Here is a 14,791-nt window from a genome sequence, read left to right on the forward strand (position 1 = left end):
GACACTTATAACGGGATGTGCCAACTGATTGGAAAACTGCAAATGTCATACCTATCCACAAGAGGGGGACAAAACGGAGCCAGGAAATTACAGACCAATCAGACTCACCTCTATTACATTTTGGAAAAAAGTAATTAGACCATATTATTGGGGATAGTCAATATTGGGTTTAGACAAGGCAGATCTTGTCTTACTAATCTATTTGAGTTTTTTAACATGCAACTGCAGCTGTAGATCACATGAAAACATATGATATGATCTACTTAGATTTAAAAAAAGCTTTTGATTAGGTTCCACACCAAAGACTGATCCTCAAATTGGAAGCTGCAGGCATTCAGGGTAATGTAAGTAGATGGATTATGAACTGGTTGATGTATAGGAAACAGAGGGTGTCGATTAGAGGAGTCGCTTCTAACTGGAGTGAAGTTGTTAGTGGAGTTCCACAGGGACCAGTACTAGGGCCTTTGCTTTTTCTAATCTATATTAATGATCTGGAATCTGAGATAGTTAGCAAACCTGTCAAATTTGCAGATGATAGGTGGATCAGCAGATACAATCTCGACAGCACAGGTTTTTCAAAGGGACTTGGATAATATTCAGTTGTGGGCCGACACCTGGCAGATGAAATTCAATGTGGACAAGTACAAGGTGATACAGGCAGGTAACAAAAAATAATCACACTATGGGAGGAATAGAACTAGATGAAGTAACGCATGAGAAAGACCTAGGAGTCTACGTGGACTCCTCACTTTCTCCATCCAAACAATGTGGGGAAACAATAAAAAAGGCAAACACAATGTTAGGGAATATTGTCAAAAGTGTAGAATTGAGAACAAGGGCAGTGATGTTCAGATCTGGATACTGTGGACAGTTCTGGGCTCCACACTTCAAGAAAGATATCGCTGCTCTAGAGGCAGTTCAGAGGAGAGCAACCAGACTCATTCCAGGTCTGAAGGGAAAGTCCTACTGAGAGACTGAGGAACTGAACCTTCTCACCCTGGAACAGAGGAGACTACGGGGGGACTTGATCCAAGTCTTCAAAATCATGAAAGACATCAACCACATCAAACCAGAGGAGCTTTTCCAGATCAGCAGGGACACACGCACCCGGGGACACAAATGGAAATTGGGTTTAAAGGCATTCAAGACAGAAAACAGGAGACACTTCTTCACACAGAGAGGCGTCACAATCTGGAAAAACTTCCCAGCGATGTGTTTGAAGCGACAATTTGGGAACATTCAAAAATTAGTTATTAATGGACACCAATGGAGGTCGAATGGCCTCCTCTTGTTTGTAAACTTTCTTATGTTTCTTAGATAGAAATTACTGTGTATAGGTAGGTTACAGGTAACTGAATCTACATTTAGTCTAATCCAGTTTTACTAACAAAAAGACCAGTATAGAAAACCAGCTTTCACGTTTTAGTGCTCTAAGATGCATTTACAGATACTATTTTATATTTGTACATGAGTAATACAATTATTCTAGGCACTTAATATATATGCTATTTTATTTTGTTTTGGAAGGTCATTTTCCTTCCGTGTTCGTATACGTGTTTTATAATCTGTCCGTCTGAGATATGGCTATCGATATTCTAAATAAATGTGTATAAAGATTTGACCTTGTGTGAGTTTGTAATGCTAAGCCGATTTCTGAATCTTATCTAATGGACTGCCACCTTAAATACAGTCAGAGTCGCGTTCGTGTGGCGCAGATTACCGCAGTTCAGCGCAGATCTGCAGAAATCTACCGATCCCATTGGTGGATCAGCGCAGATCTGTCCAGAACTGCGCGACCTGCATTTTTTTTGTCGACTGACGTCATATGCAAGCGCCGCTTTCTCGTTTTTCTTTTGCTGACGTCACTACCAAAGCGCCGTGAGTTCCTCCGCATCGTTAATCAGAAAGGAGGAGGGTCTGTGTGTGTAATACGGAGAGACGGGAGGTGTAGTGTTGTGTAGACGTCCAGACGTGTGAAGGTATTTTATTATTATATATTTTTTGTATTTGTATTGATCTTGGGACTTGCAGACCTGTCTCGGAGGAGGACCCTTAACTTGAAGACAATGCGAGTCATGTTTCATTCAGGCTCGGTGCTGCTCGCCCTGTGGCTGTAGTGCAGCCGCCCCAGTGAGTTCCGTCGCCTGGCTGCTGTGTGCCGTGACACAGGCCCGACCGACACACTCCCCACAGTGACCTCGATAACGGCTGACCCTGCCGCCGTGAACAGGTCGTGTTTATTGTGTCCGTGGCAAAAAACGACAGACACGGCTGCACGTTTTCTCTGGCTGAAGATTGAATCGCGGCGTGTTTTCTTGATCCGATGTGGCTTGTGCTTAATCCAGACAGTCGGGGTGATCTTGACTGTTTGTGAATACAAGACACAATCAAGAAGATATGCATCCCTGATTTCCCACACTTCTTGTTTTTACGGATGTTTAGTGCAGGTACGCGTTGTGTACAGTGTCAACTAATAGTATAATAACTGTCATTTTTGCTGTGGACCGTAAATATACACGAAATGTTGACGGAACGAGAGGCGGTGCAAAAGTATGAATCGCTGTTGTTATGTAGAACTGTATTACTTTAAATTAGATATCCACCATCTCAATCCTGCATCATTTATTTTTGTTAAAGTAATAATGTGTAATGTAACCTTCAGTTGGTCTCTTCAAATGCACGACACACCGTTTAAACTTTGCGACAGGTGGTTGCACAATCCATGCAGACACCATCTAGACCAAAATAAAATATGTCGAATCTGTTTTCGTGGTTTAGAAAGTGAGGGGGAGGATTTTTGCAAAACGACGTCAGAAGTCCTTTTCCCTGTCATTCCTGTGGAGACTAACTTAGTGCTTCTTCAAACCGCTGTTCTGCACGATCTGTTAGGCTAACCCACATGGTAGGTGTCAGGGTTTACTTTTATTTCAAAGAAAGTTGCAAAAATAGGCTGTGTGATAGCGAAGTGAGACAGAAGTGGAAAAGCCTGTGTCAGCATGCTCCCCACGCACCTGCTGCTGAAGGCATGACGGGGGTCAAAGTAAGAATGCAAAGTCACTGTGTTTCCCAACAGAGACTAGGATCGACCCGTGGAGAGAGCATGCAATGAGTTAATTGTGATTAATTAGTGCAAAACTATGTCACACCACTTGTTTTGTGCTGTGTTTAGACTACTAAGCAGTAACTACATGCTCAATACAAAACTGGTGCTAGAGGAGTTTCTGCTGACCTGGCTGCAACTGCTCATGTTTTGAGAGCAGTAACTATTGGAGAGAAGCATCTGATTGTGTGCAGTCCTGCTGGGGCTGAGGAAGTGTCTGGGATGTGCCGCTGTGATAAGCTTCGGTCAAAAGGGCTGCCATTTCAAGTGTCTACTCTCCTTGTGTGGCACAGAGTTGAGGGTTTCTTTCTGGTGCTGTGAACAGAAAAAGGGGCAGTGCCAGGCAAGAAGATCTCTGCAGTCTAAATGTAATCAAACCTCCGTTACAATGCCTACTCTAACTGAAAATGTGCGTTGAGTCTGGGGAAGAGTTTCAGCTTATTTGGAAGTAGGTGCTGATCATCACCTTTGTTGAAATCCCTTCCCAGAGTGGAATTTGCTGGATTTGTCTATGTGCTTCAGTGCCAGTCAACCTTTTTTTGAGCACCTGTATCAGTGACCTCCATAAAGCACGGTGCCAAGCCTCTAGATACTTAGATGTGTGTGTCTACTCCATTTTGTGCTTTTGTACAGTAGTATTTTTAGGAGGTCAGTACTAGTCATTTGAATAAATACTAGATATCTGTGTTTGAATAGCTAAGCTTTTCATTCTGTAGCTGTACCTGCACAGGTGAAACAGGTGTGGGATTACTACCTTGTGCTCTGGCCCTTTTTGCCAGGGAAGGTTGGGAAATGCTTAAGTGTATTTCTGTTCTCTCAGATTGCATCCCATTCTCGGCATACATTCCATGTAATTCATGGGAAAGGGTTTTTGAAGAATTGTTTTCCGTAGGTTGAGTGCAGATAGGCTCACGATTGCTTAATGGAAGCCTGTGCATTCATTGGGCAGGCCCTGGCACAGTTCTGGTGTCCTGCCTCTGTGGAGTGAGATGTGATCCTATTGTGACAGCAGGTGTCTACATAGAGACTAACTTCTGCATGTTGCACAATATTCCTTGATGTTTTTTTTGTTTTTTTTTGATGGTCAGATTTTCAAAGAGGGCATGGAGTTATGTTTAGGCCTAATTGAAGATAAGGAATACATCAGACATAAAGTATCTTTATAAATACTATGTTTCCTGTTGGGTACTATTTGGGATACAAATGTCTGCATGAAAATTAAGATTTATTTTGGGGTGGGAAGGAATGTTGAAGTGATTTATTTCCTGACACTGCTAACTACCTGCATCATTTACCTTTACCTAACATTTTTTTATTTTTAGAAATCTCACTATTGAAGTTGACACTGACCGGGCCTGGCTGGACAGAGGAAAAAAAAGAGGTGATATACTTCAGTTTAATTATTTCACTTGTGTGTATAAAACAGTGATGGCATCTTTCACTGTTTCACATTCTCGTCGGAAACCAAATCACAACCTGCTTATTAGGATGTGCCTTTTAAACCGCACACCTCAGTTAACCTCATAGATAGATAGATGAAGGAAGAAATGTAGTTATGTACATGTAAGCCTATATTTCAGTACTGTATCACTTTGGTTGACACAACCACAGATTTTAGACACTAGCTTCATTTCCCCCCCCTTTTAATTCCTTCATATAGAACTAACAGGGCCGGCCGAGCCTTTTGGGGGCCATAGGTGAGATTTGATTGTGGGGCCCCCCACCTCGCTGAAAAACATTTAAGTGGTGCCCATCTTAATGATGGAGGGAAAATGTTTAGGTAAAAGTAAAAGACACACAAACATTTAACACTAGAAGCACCGACATTTCGAACTACCTACAAGCGCCATAGCCGGTCATTGTAACCGATAGCTCTTTAACAGCTGCAATATGACAATCAAAGGCAAACCATCATATAAAACTCAGAAGTTTTATTCATGAACATCAAATCCAACATTTACATAGCACACCTGTAGTATTTAAATTGAAATGTGATCATAAAACATTAACAGTATTCCTATAAATTGTTACTAAAGTAAACATTTTAAACATCATGTAAACTTTGTTTTCAACATACGGTGCTTGTATTCACTGTAGCTTTGTATTTCAATAAAATATTTACTATTTATATAACCTGCATACCTGACAGCTCGTACAGTCAACACAGGACATGTTTCTGCAATTTCCCTGCATGAGCTCTTACTTCACACTGCATTTTGACAGCCTCTCTAGGTCAACTCTTTTGCTCCACTAATATATAGCATTGCAATAAATACTCCTCCGCTGATAATGTCTGTGAATCATTATTTTGGTGGATGTGCTGCGCTATTGCACTCTGCACTGCAGTATCAATCGCGTATTGATCAAAAGCACTCGGTGCCATTTGGACCTGGCGTTTCACTCGCAGTGTTTTCACAGCAGTGGCACAAACCCACGAATGATCTGTCATTCCCAGTATCACTGATGCCCCTTTATCAGTCATGTTCATATACACGGCATGTCCAAAACGAGCTCTCTTCAGTCTCCATTTCCAATCCATGTTTATTTGCAGGTAATCACTGTATCCACTCAATCTGAATAAAGCTATAAGAAAACACCTGTAATGCTGTACAATGCATGTGTTTTTCAAGCACATGAAAGACTGTAGACAGGTAGAGATCGCCACTTGAGCGTCAGACTGACTGTATTGTAAAGGACAGGCAGGATGAACGGGTATATGCAATGTATTTAGGAACACAGAATAATTCAAATTTTATTAACCAAATTGGTCAAATTGACCGGCTCAGTGCTTCTAGTGTTAATAGTGTACATCACATAACATGTATTGCACTTTAACATACACTGTACATGTTTAAGAAATAGATTTAGTAATAAATACAAATGTAAATAGTGCACTGTGAATATTTAAATAACAGCAATAACTACTAAACAGTTTACGTAAAATGACATCCACCCTAAAAATACTCTGTACTGAAAATACAATAGTGCACATTAAAAAAACTAAATTAAATAATACAATACTATCAAAAATCATTAGCTGACAACTACCAAACTACTATAGTTAAATAATCATTTTCATCATTTGGAGGGCAACTGGCAAGTCTAGCTATCAAAGTGATGTGACCCTCCAACAAAAAAAAAATCAAATGTGTATTGTTGTGAAGTAATAATTCATAACACAACAGACCCACAACAATAAAGAGAGCATAATGATAACAGGAAACAGAAGTGATCCGCATTGCCATTAACCATGAAACGTCCATCGGCAACTTACTTTACCTTGAAACCCACAATAAATGGACCAGTTAACTTGCACATTTAAAATCTGTTTTAAAATTTGTGTTTTTTTCATAATTTTTTCCCCATTTACTGGCGTTTTGGGGATTGACATTGCCCTTCTGTATGACCGTATACCTTGATAAAATGCCTTCTGCTTGAGCAGGTGGGTTGAAATGTAATGTGTAGGAAAGCCAGAACTTTGTTTTGATACTCAACATCACAGCTTTCAGCACTGCCATGAAACTATGATGCTTAAGTGACTGAGCTTAAAATAATAATAGCTGGCTTGTTTAATGGACTGAGGTCACACACAAGCATCACTCTACATAAGCGAGCCGTGAGGTGAAATAAATTATGAATAACGTCTGTAACATTCCTTTACCTTGCGCCTTCCTCTTTTCTACACCGGGCAGGAATTCTTTTTAAAAAAATGACACCTATCTCCACCTCAGATCTCTCGCATCAGCAGCAAACCTGCACCTGACCTGCTCCCCCAAGTAGATCACGTTTTTTAGGCAGCTTGCGCTACATCTCAGCCATTCCCCTCGCAGTCGTCATATTGTGCACAGTGCAAAAGAGCTCAGACGCAACTTTTTCTTGTAAAACAAAACGTCATATGTTAGGGGCCCCTTGATATTCTGGGGCCCTAGGCGACCGCCTAGTCCGCCTGTACCTCGGGAAGGCCCTGAGAAATAATAGCATTCTTCAACCAACTAAAGATATTTTCATGAGCCTGAAGTGTACGCTTGACTACCTTCTGATATGAACTTAAAGTTGACCTGATTATCACATTAGGCTGTAGTGCACATGCTTTTCCTACACTCCCAGTCTCGTACTTCAATGTATTTTTCTGTACTTTTTACTGGAGGACTTCCGTACTCCAGGTCAGTATTCAAAAGCAGTGTTGCAGTACATGAACATTGTGTTGAAAAGGCTGGCACACACAAGTTGTATAAAGCTTTTGCAGTATTCAATCCCCTTAATTTAAAAACAATGTTATGGAGTGATTAATTTAGTTGAATAAAATATGGATAATTAAATAGTGATTTATCAGTAATATTCTTTCAGATGTTACAGAGTTGCACCTTAATTAGGTTAGCCAGCAATTGTAATTGAGGGAAGAATGTATTTGGGACTTGATTCCAGCCAGTAAATGTTAATTGGATATTTGGTACTTTTCCAGAAAGTTTTTTTTCAGGAGTACTTTGCTTCTTTGCCAGGTGGTTTCACAGGACACATTTAACTAGTGTGTTACCTTATTTTCTGTCCCATCTAAACTGTATAGTAGCTGTACTATTCAATGAAATATTCAGGATATCAGACCTTCCCAGTAACGGAAGTGAAAACTTTAGCAGGAAAATGGCCTGTCCAGCAAGAACCATTCCAGACACACGGCTGCACATGGCTGCCTGGTCAGGAGACTGTTGTGAAACTACTGAACTGAATGGCACAACACAGTAGAGATGGACATTTATGTTGGTTTTTCTAATTGTGTGTGTGTGTGGGGGGGGGGGGGGTAGTTAATTGCTTTCTAATTGAAAGTAAGGTAACAAAAAAAAATATAATTTGATTCCTCCAATCACTTTTTGAGGATTCATTGACATGGTTCCTGCATGCTCTTTGATTTCTCCTCACGACAGGCAGCCTTCTGTCAGGAATCCTGTAAATGTTCTGGTGAATTGGCAGGCATTTATTACATGCCTTATGGTATTGTGATAGGTCACATGATTGTAAAGTATATATATAAATAAGGAAGTGAAGATAACTCTGAAGACCAGCTTTTTACCTCACTATGTTCATCACTACAACAACCTTGACAATTAGGATCTCCCACTGAAAACATTTTGTTGGCTGCAGTGTGTTGATCAAAAAGAGAATTTAGGCAACTACTGTTGCAAAGAGAAAAAAATATCCACAATTACACGAATCAAGAACGTCCTAACAGACTGGCTGGGTGGAGCATTCTGGCAGTCTGACCCTCAATCCAGTTTTTAATTCCATTGGCGGTCAATAAGAGGACCTGTTTGAAAACCTTTTGCCTTGCCAGTCAGAATTCTTAGTACCAACTTATGCTAAACAACAGCAAAAAGGGAAAATGCTGCAAATTAACAGGACAGTAAAACAAATCTGTAGTAGGCACCAGTGGTTTCTCATTTGAAAAAATGAAAACCATTGCTGAGATGTATTTTCTTTTTCTCTGTGGTTTCACTGCACCCCTCTGGGCTTTTTCTGTAAATAAAAGTGTAATATTACCTCAATAAAAAAAAAAGAGAATTATAGAACCATATATTTGAATATTGTGAATTTTCTCATTGGATAATAGATTCCCTACTGTGCATGTTTGATTTGAATTCAAATTCAAATTCAAAATTAAGTATTCGCTTTTGGGTGCAGGGCCAAGGCTGACACAAGTCTAATAATTTCAGAAACTTTGAATTTGTCAGACAGTTCTGGACAGTACTTCTTATAGCACCTTATTGTAGTATTGATTTTCACCATTAAGTGAGGGCACTTATGCAGTATGTTTTCTGCATATGTACAATAGGGCTTCTGGATGATAAATTATTCAGTCGAGACTTGCTTGTGCAATGTGTACTGAATTTTGTCTGGCTTTTGAACACCAGCAGCTGCTTATCCTGGGTTAACCTTCTCAGGTTAGTCTGTTAAATCCTGTTGTGAACTTTCAAAGAGGAATAGGAGTCTTGCTATGTCTTGGTTCAAATAACCCGAGTTTTTTTTCTGATTTCAGTGAATTAATGTTTTCAGCGGAGGGATGCCTAAGGAACAAATTTTCATCCTGAAAGTACATGAATGATGCCTACAGAGTCTGTTTAGAGAATTTCACTGCAGTGGAGGTGGAAGTTGGACTCCACCTAACAGTCTGTGGGTTTGTGTTGCAGGTGACGGGGGATGATTGTCAGGGGCTGACCTTGCCGTGGGAAAGCAGCTATGGATTCAGAAGCCCAGCCAAAGCAGCGGAATGAGCTGGTGCTGCCAGCATCCCCCACCCATCACCTGGCTGGCATGGCACAGGGCAAGCACTACTTGTGTGGTGCTTGTGGGGCATTCAACAACATCATCGTCACCTTCCCCATCCAGAAGGCCTTGTTCCGGCAGCAGCTGTACGGGGTGCGGACACGAGATGCTATCCGCCAGCTGCACAGGGATGGGCTGCGCAACCTCTACCGGGGCATCCTGCCCCCACTCATGCAGAAGACCTCCACCATGGCGCTGATGTTCGGACTCTATGAGGACTTCTCCTGCCTGCTGCAACGGCACACCAGCTCCCCCGAGCTGCTGACCCGGAGTGTCGCGGCAGTGCTGGCGGGGACGACGGAGGCCGTTTTCACCCCTTTCGAGAGGGTCCAGACTCTCTTGCAGGACCACAAGCACCACGACCGCTTCAACAACACCTTTCACGCCTTCCGATCGCTCCTGAGGGACCACGGCTTCAGAGAGTACTACCGCGGCCTGGTGCCCATCCTGCTGCGCAACGGCCCCAGTAATGCCCTCTTCTTTGGCCTGCGGGGTCCCATCAGCCAGCGGCTCCCCGAGGCCAACTCCCACACCACCAACCTGATCAATGACTTCATCTGCGGGGGCCTGCTGGGTGCCATGCTGGGCATCCTCTTCTACCCCCTCAATGTGGTGAAGGCACGCATGCAGTCTCAGGTGGGGGGTGATTTTCAGTCATTCAGGGCTGTGCTCTTGACTATCTGGCACGAGCGGGAAGGTAAGGTGACCCACCTGTTCCGAGGAGTTCACCTCAATTACCACCGATCCATCCTCTCCTGGGGCATCATCAACGCCACCTACGAGTTCCTACTGAAGGTGCTCTGAGCAATTCTGTCAAAGGAAGAAACTAAACAGGACAATGAGCACTCTTCATTGCTGAAGAAGGTTTGGGCATCATTGTAGTTCACTCTACAAGGGTGCGCTGATGCCTCAGGGAGCAATGAACTCATCCCGAGCTGTTGTTGTTTATTCAGTCCCTCAGCTGGACTGCTTTTGTTTTATGGCTATAATTGTTCGTGTTACCCATCTATAGAAATAAATCAGTAAAGCTATTTCTTAAAAAGGAAAAAAGCTATCCATTGTCAGAAAGCATTGTTGAGTTTCTGAGGTAAATTTCCCTGATACCCTGTTCCTAATAATTTAAAACTAGTCATTGTTTTCCTGACTTTAAAATTGCAAATCTCTGTGTGTGTCCCATGAACATCGTCCCCCCCTATACATCTCGTAAGTTCCCTGTTTGATGCATTCTTAACCCATGACTTTCAGGCAAAAATGTTGGGTTTCTCTTGCATTGCAGCCAGCAGACTAAGGAGCTGGAATTGGGTTTGTAAAACTCATGCCTGCTTTCCAATACAGAATGACTGGTTGTCAGGATGCGCTGGTGGTGTTGGGAGATAAGGAGGCATGGATTCTAGTTCTGGACCTCCCAATTACAGGCTCTTGTGTCTTGTATTTTTTTTCAAATTTTAGAATGACGGCCATTTACGTTTCCTGATTTGTACCGGAAGCAAGCGATCTACACCGGTTAACCAGAGACATGGGGAAGGATCAGTACCTTGAAAGCACCTCTAAATTTTAGAGGTCAGCACAGGTACCTGCGTTCTTTTCAGGGTTTTTTGTGTTTTTTAAATGGAAACCTGAAAAATTTAAAATGTAAAAAAAAAAAAAAAAAGATTGCTAACTATAGTTATACATCTATTAGTGTTTGTAATAATCTGTAACCCAATAAAACAAAAACGCATGTTTTATTTTCCACATTGCAACTTGTACATGAGGAAAACTTCTAAGGGTTGATCATATTCTTGTTTTCTGTAAAATACTTCACTGTGGGGTGCAGAGAGACCCAGGGCAGGTTGGGTACTTTAATACCTGACTGATGCATGGAGTATGCAGGTACTCTACAATATATTTTATTTCAGCTGCATTCTAGATGAGATCTTTCTAATTTGTGTTTTTCTAGAGTTTACACATTCAAACCACTGAGATCTAAGGCAGTGCTTTTCAACCTTCCTCGTGGGGACCCACTGTCCTGCTAGTTGTTCTGGTATATAATTGACCTAATTTGCTTAATTTGACTTTTAAAACTGTTTAGCTTACAAAATGTTGGGAAATGCAACTTGCTTATGTAATTTTATGTGCCATATAACTTGAAATCCTCAACTGTAAATTAATAAAAAATCTGCTTATGATTCAATTAATCGGGATCTTGACTGGAATAACAAAATAACAGAAGAGTGGGTCCCCAGGTTGAGAACCTAAGGACTTAGGCCTGGCTGCAGTCATAATCTTCACCCACCCAGCAATTGGCACCAGAACTGCCTGGCAATCAAAAACTAGCAGCAAGTGAGTTTGTGATGAGACTGGCAGCTGGTAAATGTTAAGATAATAAGAGGGTTATGCCACTGAGGTTAATGAAAGTGGGGTGAGAAGACCTCTTGACTCTTGATTGAAAAGTTGTGAAGTTTTTCCTTATTCCTATATCGCTCCATCACAGATCTCCTAGTGATCTCCACAGGAGGAATTAATCCGACAAGGTTTACCGTATTGGCTGCAAACCAACGGGTAATTTCTCTTAGTCCGCAGTGTGCAGGAATAACGAAGAACTCCAGGACATGTTATTTCAGGAAAAAGTCTTCAGTGTTTTCCCAGTAACTTTGTGGGAGTGAAAACTGAGAAGGCCTTTCCCCTTAAAGGGCGCATTGTCCTGGAATAAAACCATCAGTATCTGACCCTTGTGCTGCAACTGAACGTCCATTATATGTCGTGTTTTTTTTATTTTTTTATTAATCTTTTGCATATAACAAAGCTGTAAAACTGCCAATGTATGCAACTTTACAACTCTATGGCTAGCTCAGTGCCTGTGTACACATGAATGGCTGGACAGAAACTATAACCTTTGACTTTGTCCTCTTAGTATCTGCAAGAAAAACGTTCTCCCTTCCAGCATGCTGAGGTTTTCCAAATGCAATAGAAAAGCTGTATGTGATGCAGGGATCCAGGATATTGACAGGATTTAGTTCTCTGCATTTATTTCACAGCATTGCAACGTTATGGACCCAACCAAAGGTCTATAATACAGCAGTTGTGTGTAACTGTACGTGAGGACACACCTTACTGATCATACTTCTAATTGTTAATACACTAATTCACTTGAAATTATATTTGACCTTTTATGTTATTGGGCATTAAATGTTCCATCTCTGTAATGTTGCCCTTTGAGGTGGCATCTCAAAGAAACACAATAAGGAGATAATACTCCAGTATGGTATACATATGATTATTCATTTGTTCATATAATTGTCTATTACAGCTATTTAAACTTCCAGTTTAGAACCCAGACAGCAATTGGTAATGGGTCAGTCCTGTGATTTGGTTGGGCCGATTATGGCAAACAACCCTGGTCATCTTAATTCAGACATTTTTGGTGGGCCATCCAAAGTGGATACAATTGACCAATACCTATTTTTCTCAGGATGTAGTTTATCTCCAAGTGTTATCTGTGACTGTTTGTTACATAGAAAATAAACTCAAGCAGACAACTGCAACAGATGAAATAGCCTGGTATGAAATACACTTTGTATAAATACACTTGTTTAGAAAGTCTGGATATATCAATTTTACAATAAAGTTGAAATAATTAATTGGACCCTCACGTTTAATCTTTAAGAATTTTGTTGCTCTAGTAGCAGAACTCATGCTTACGAAGAGCAACGTGCATGAGAGTAACCTTCAACCAATGGCTTGGTTGGTCAGAAGTGGATGAGAAAGTCCAATACCCAGTTGGTAAATGAAGCCTTGCATTTTTCAGTATGATCACTAAAACATGATAGATTATTTAAATGTAACAGACACTGAGTGCAAATAGGCTTTTAAGTGTCTTCTGTGATTTTAGTGCATTTTGCAAATGCAAATATTTAAACTGGCCACCTTCCAGTGCTGACCTTGAATTTCCCCATAGCTGGTGATACTGCAGTCGAATACTGCCACATTAATACTAACAGCACAGCCACTGTTTACTGGAGGTCATCTTGAGGTGACTTACAGAAGAAAGGCTACTCTATTATATTGTATATAGAAATGGAGATCTAATGAATCTTGGACCGAACCTCAGACCTATGGATTTTGCTGCGTAAGTCCTGTGGCAGTACCAAGCGGTCAGTCTGGGAGAACCTGGAGCTCTCTTCACAGATTGACTGCTCTAGTCAAGGAGATTAATGCCACTCTCTCTTACTGACCTATAGTGCTGGTATTTCACTCATGTTTGGCAATGGTGACGAACAAGAAATGCTTTATTCTTACCAGTCCTTGATTTTACTGCATATGGTTTTCTATGTACTTTAAAGCTCTTTCTATACTTTCCCGTCACTTGCACGTACAGTTCTTCAGACTTTCCCAGGTGTTATTTGCAAATGTGTTTAATGTACATGCTTTGTAAATTTTACACAGTTGGACATATCTTGTGTAACAAAGCTAAATTGTAATTGTAATAAGCTGTAATCAATTAGTATCACTGTTCATAATCAGTTTTTTTTTTTTAATGCAATTACCGTACGAATTGTTGTATATTATGTGATGTTTTTAGTTATAATTTTTGGGAGAAAAAATTAAGAAATAACAGATGCTTTGTTTCTGCATTTGTTTTTCTACTGGAACAGAAATATAATTGAAGCTTCAGTTGTCTTGTCCTTTTTCACACTCTGAGGATGTTTTGGGTGATTTCGGTGTGGTCTTTCAGTAGCTGAACTCATCCTGAAGACTAGCAGGGAGGACATGATCGTGACTTTTAACTTTACAATAATGGCTTGCCATACATGGTATCATGTTTTTCACATACAGAACCTTTGAGTGTTTTTTAAGTTGCCAAATGTCTGAACTGAGACGATGCAATTGTGAGCCAGATAAGGTCACTGCAATTGACCTCCAGCACTCTTGACTCTCACAGGAGCTTAACATACAAAACTCCCTGCTCCTTCAGTAATGCTTAATTGGATGAGCTAGACACACGTTTCCATTCAGCAGAAAAGCTTAAAAATAAATACATCTTTATCACAGTTTGTTGTATGTGTGGTAAGCTTCATGCCAAGAGTTGAGAGTCGAGAAAACATATTGGCCTGCATGCAAACCAGTGGCATCTTTTATCCAGTTTAGCAATTCAATATTAAGTGTTATGATGATGATGGTATTACTACGTGAATATGAATATCATATTTATACCTCCATCTGGGAGAAACAGTTCAGACTCCCACAGTACTTCCAATTACAATTCTTACTGAATAATTAATCCGAGAACACAAGATTATTGTATGTGTCTGTGAAATGATTTGGGGGAAAATCTCAAGACTAGTTCAATTGCTTTTCATGACCATGTATTTATGCTGTAAAGTGCAGATGCGTAAA

The 14,791-nt window shown here is 40.7% G+C and overlaps 1 protein-coding gene across 4 annotated transcripts; it reads left to right on the forward strand.

Annotated features, from left to right (window-relative positions):
* Nucleotides 1-1,884: 1,884 nt before the first annotated feature.
* slc25a51a (solute carrier family 25 member 51a) lies at nt 1,885-14,445 on the forward strand. 4 transcript variants are annotated; one of them, XM_066720556.1, is made up of 3 exons: nt 1,885-2,130; nt 4,423-4,481; nt 9,280-14,445. In XM_066720556.1, exon 3 carries the CDS (start codon nt 9,329-9,331, stop codon nt 10,217-10,219), a length of 891 nt encoding a protein of 296 aa, XP_066576653.1. In that variant the 5' UTR covers nt 1,885-2,130; nt 4,423-4,481; nt 9,280-9,328; the 3' UTR covers nt 10,220-14,445. The 4 variants fall into 4 exon arrangements, with proteins under 4 accessions (XP_066576653.1, XP_066576652.1, XP_066576655.1 ...); XM_066720555.1 differs by having other exon boundaries at nt 1,885-1,979; XM_066720557.1 differs by lacking the exon at nt 1,885-2,130 and adding an exon at nt 2,140-2,447.
* The last annotated feature ends 346 nt before the right edge of the window (nt 14,446-14,791 follow it).

The sequence above is a fragment of the Amia ocellicauda genome, chromosome 13, assembly GCF_036373705.1.
Source record: "Amia ocellicauda isolate fAmiCal2 chromosome 13, fAmiCal2.hap1, whole genome shotgun sequence".
Lineage (NCBI taxonomy): Eukaryota > Metazoa > Chordata > Actinopteri > Amiiformes > Amiidae > Amia > Amia ocellicauda.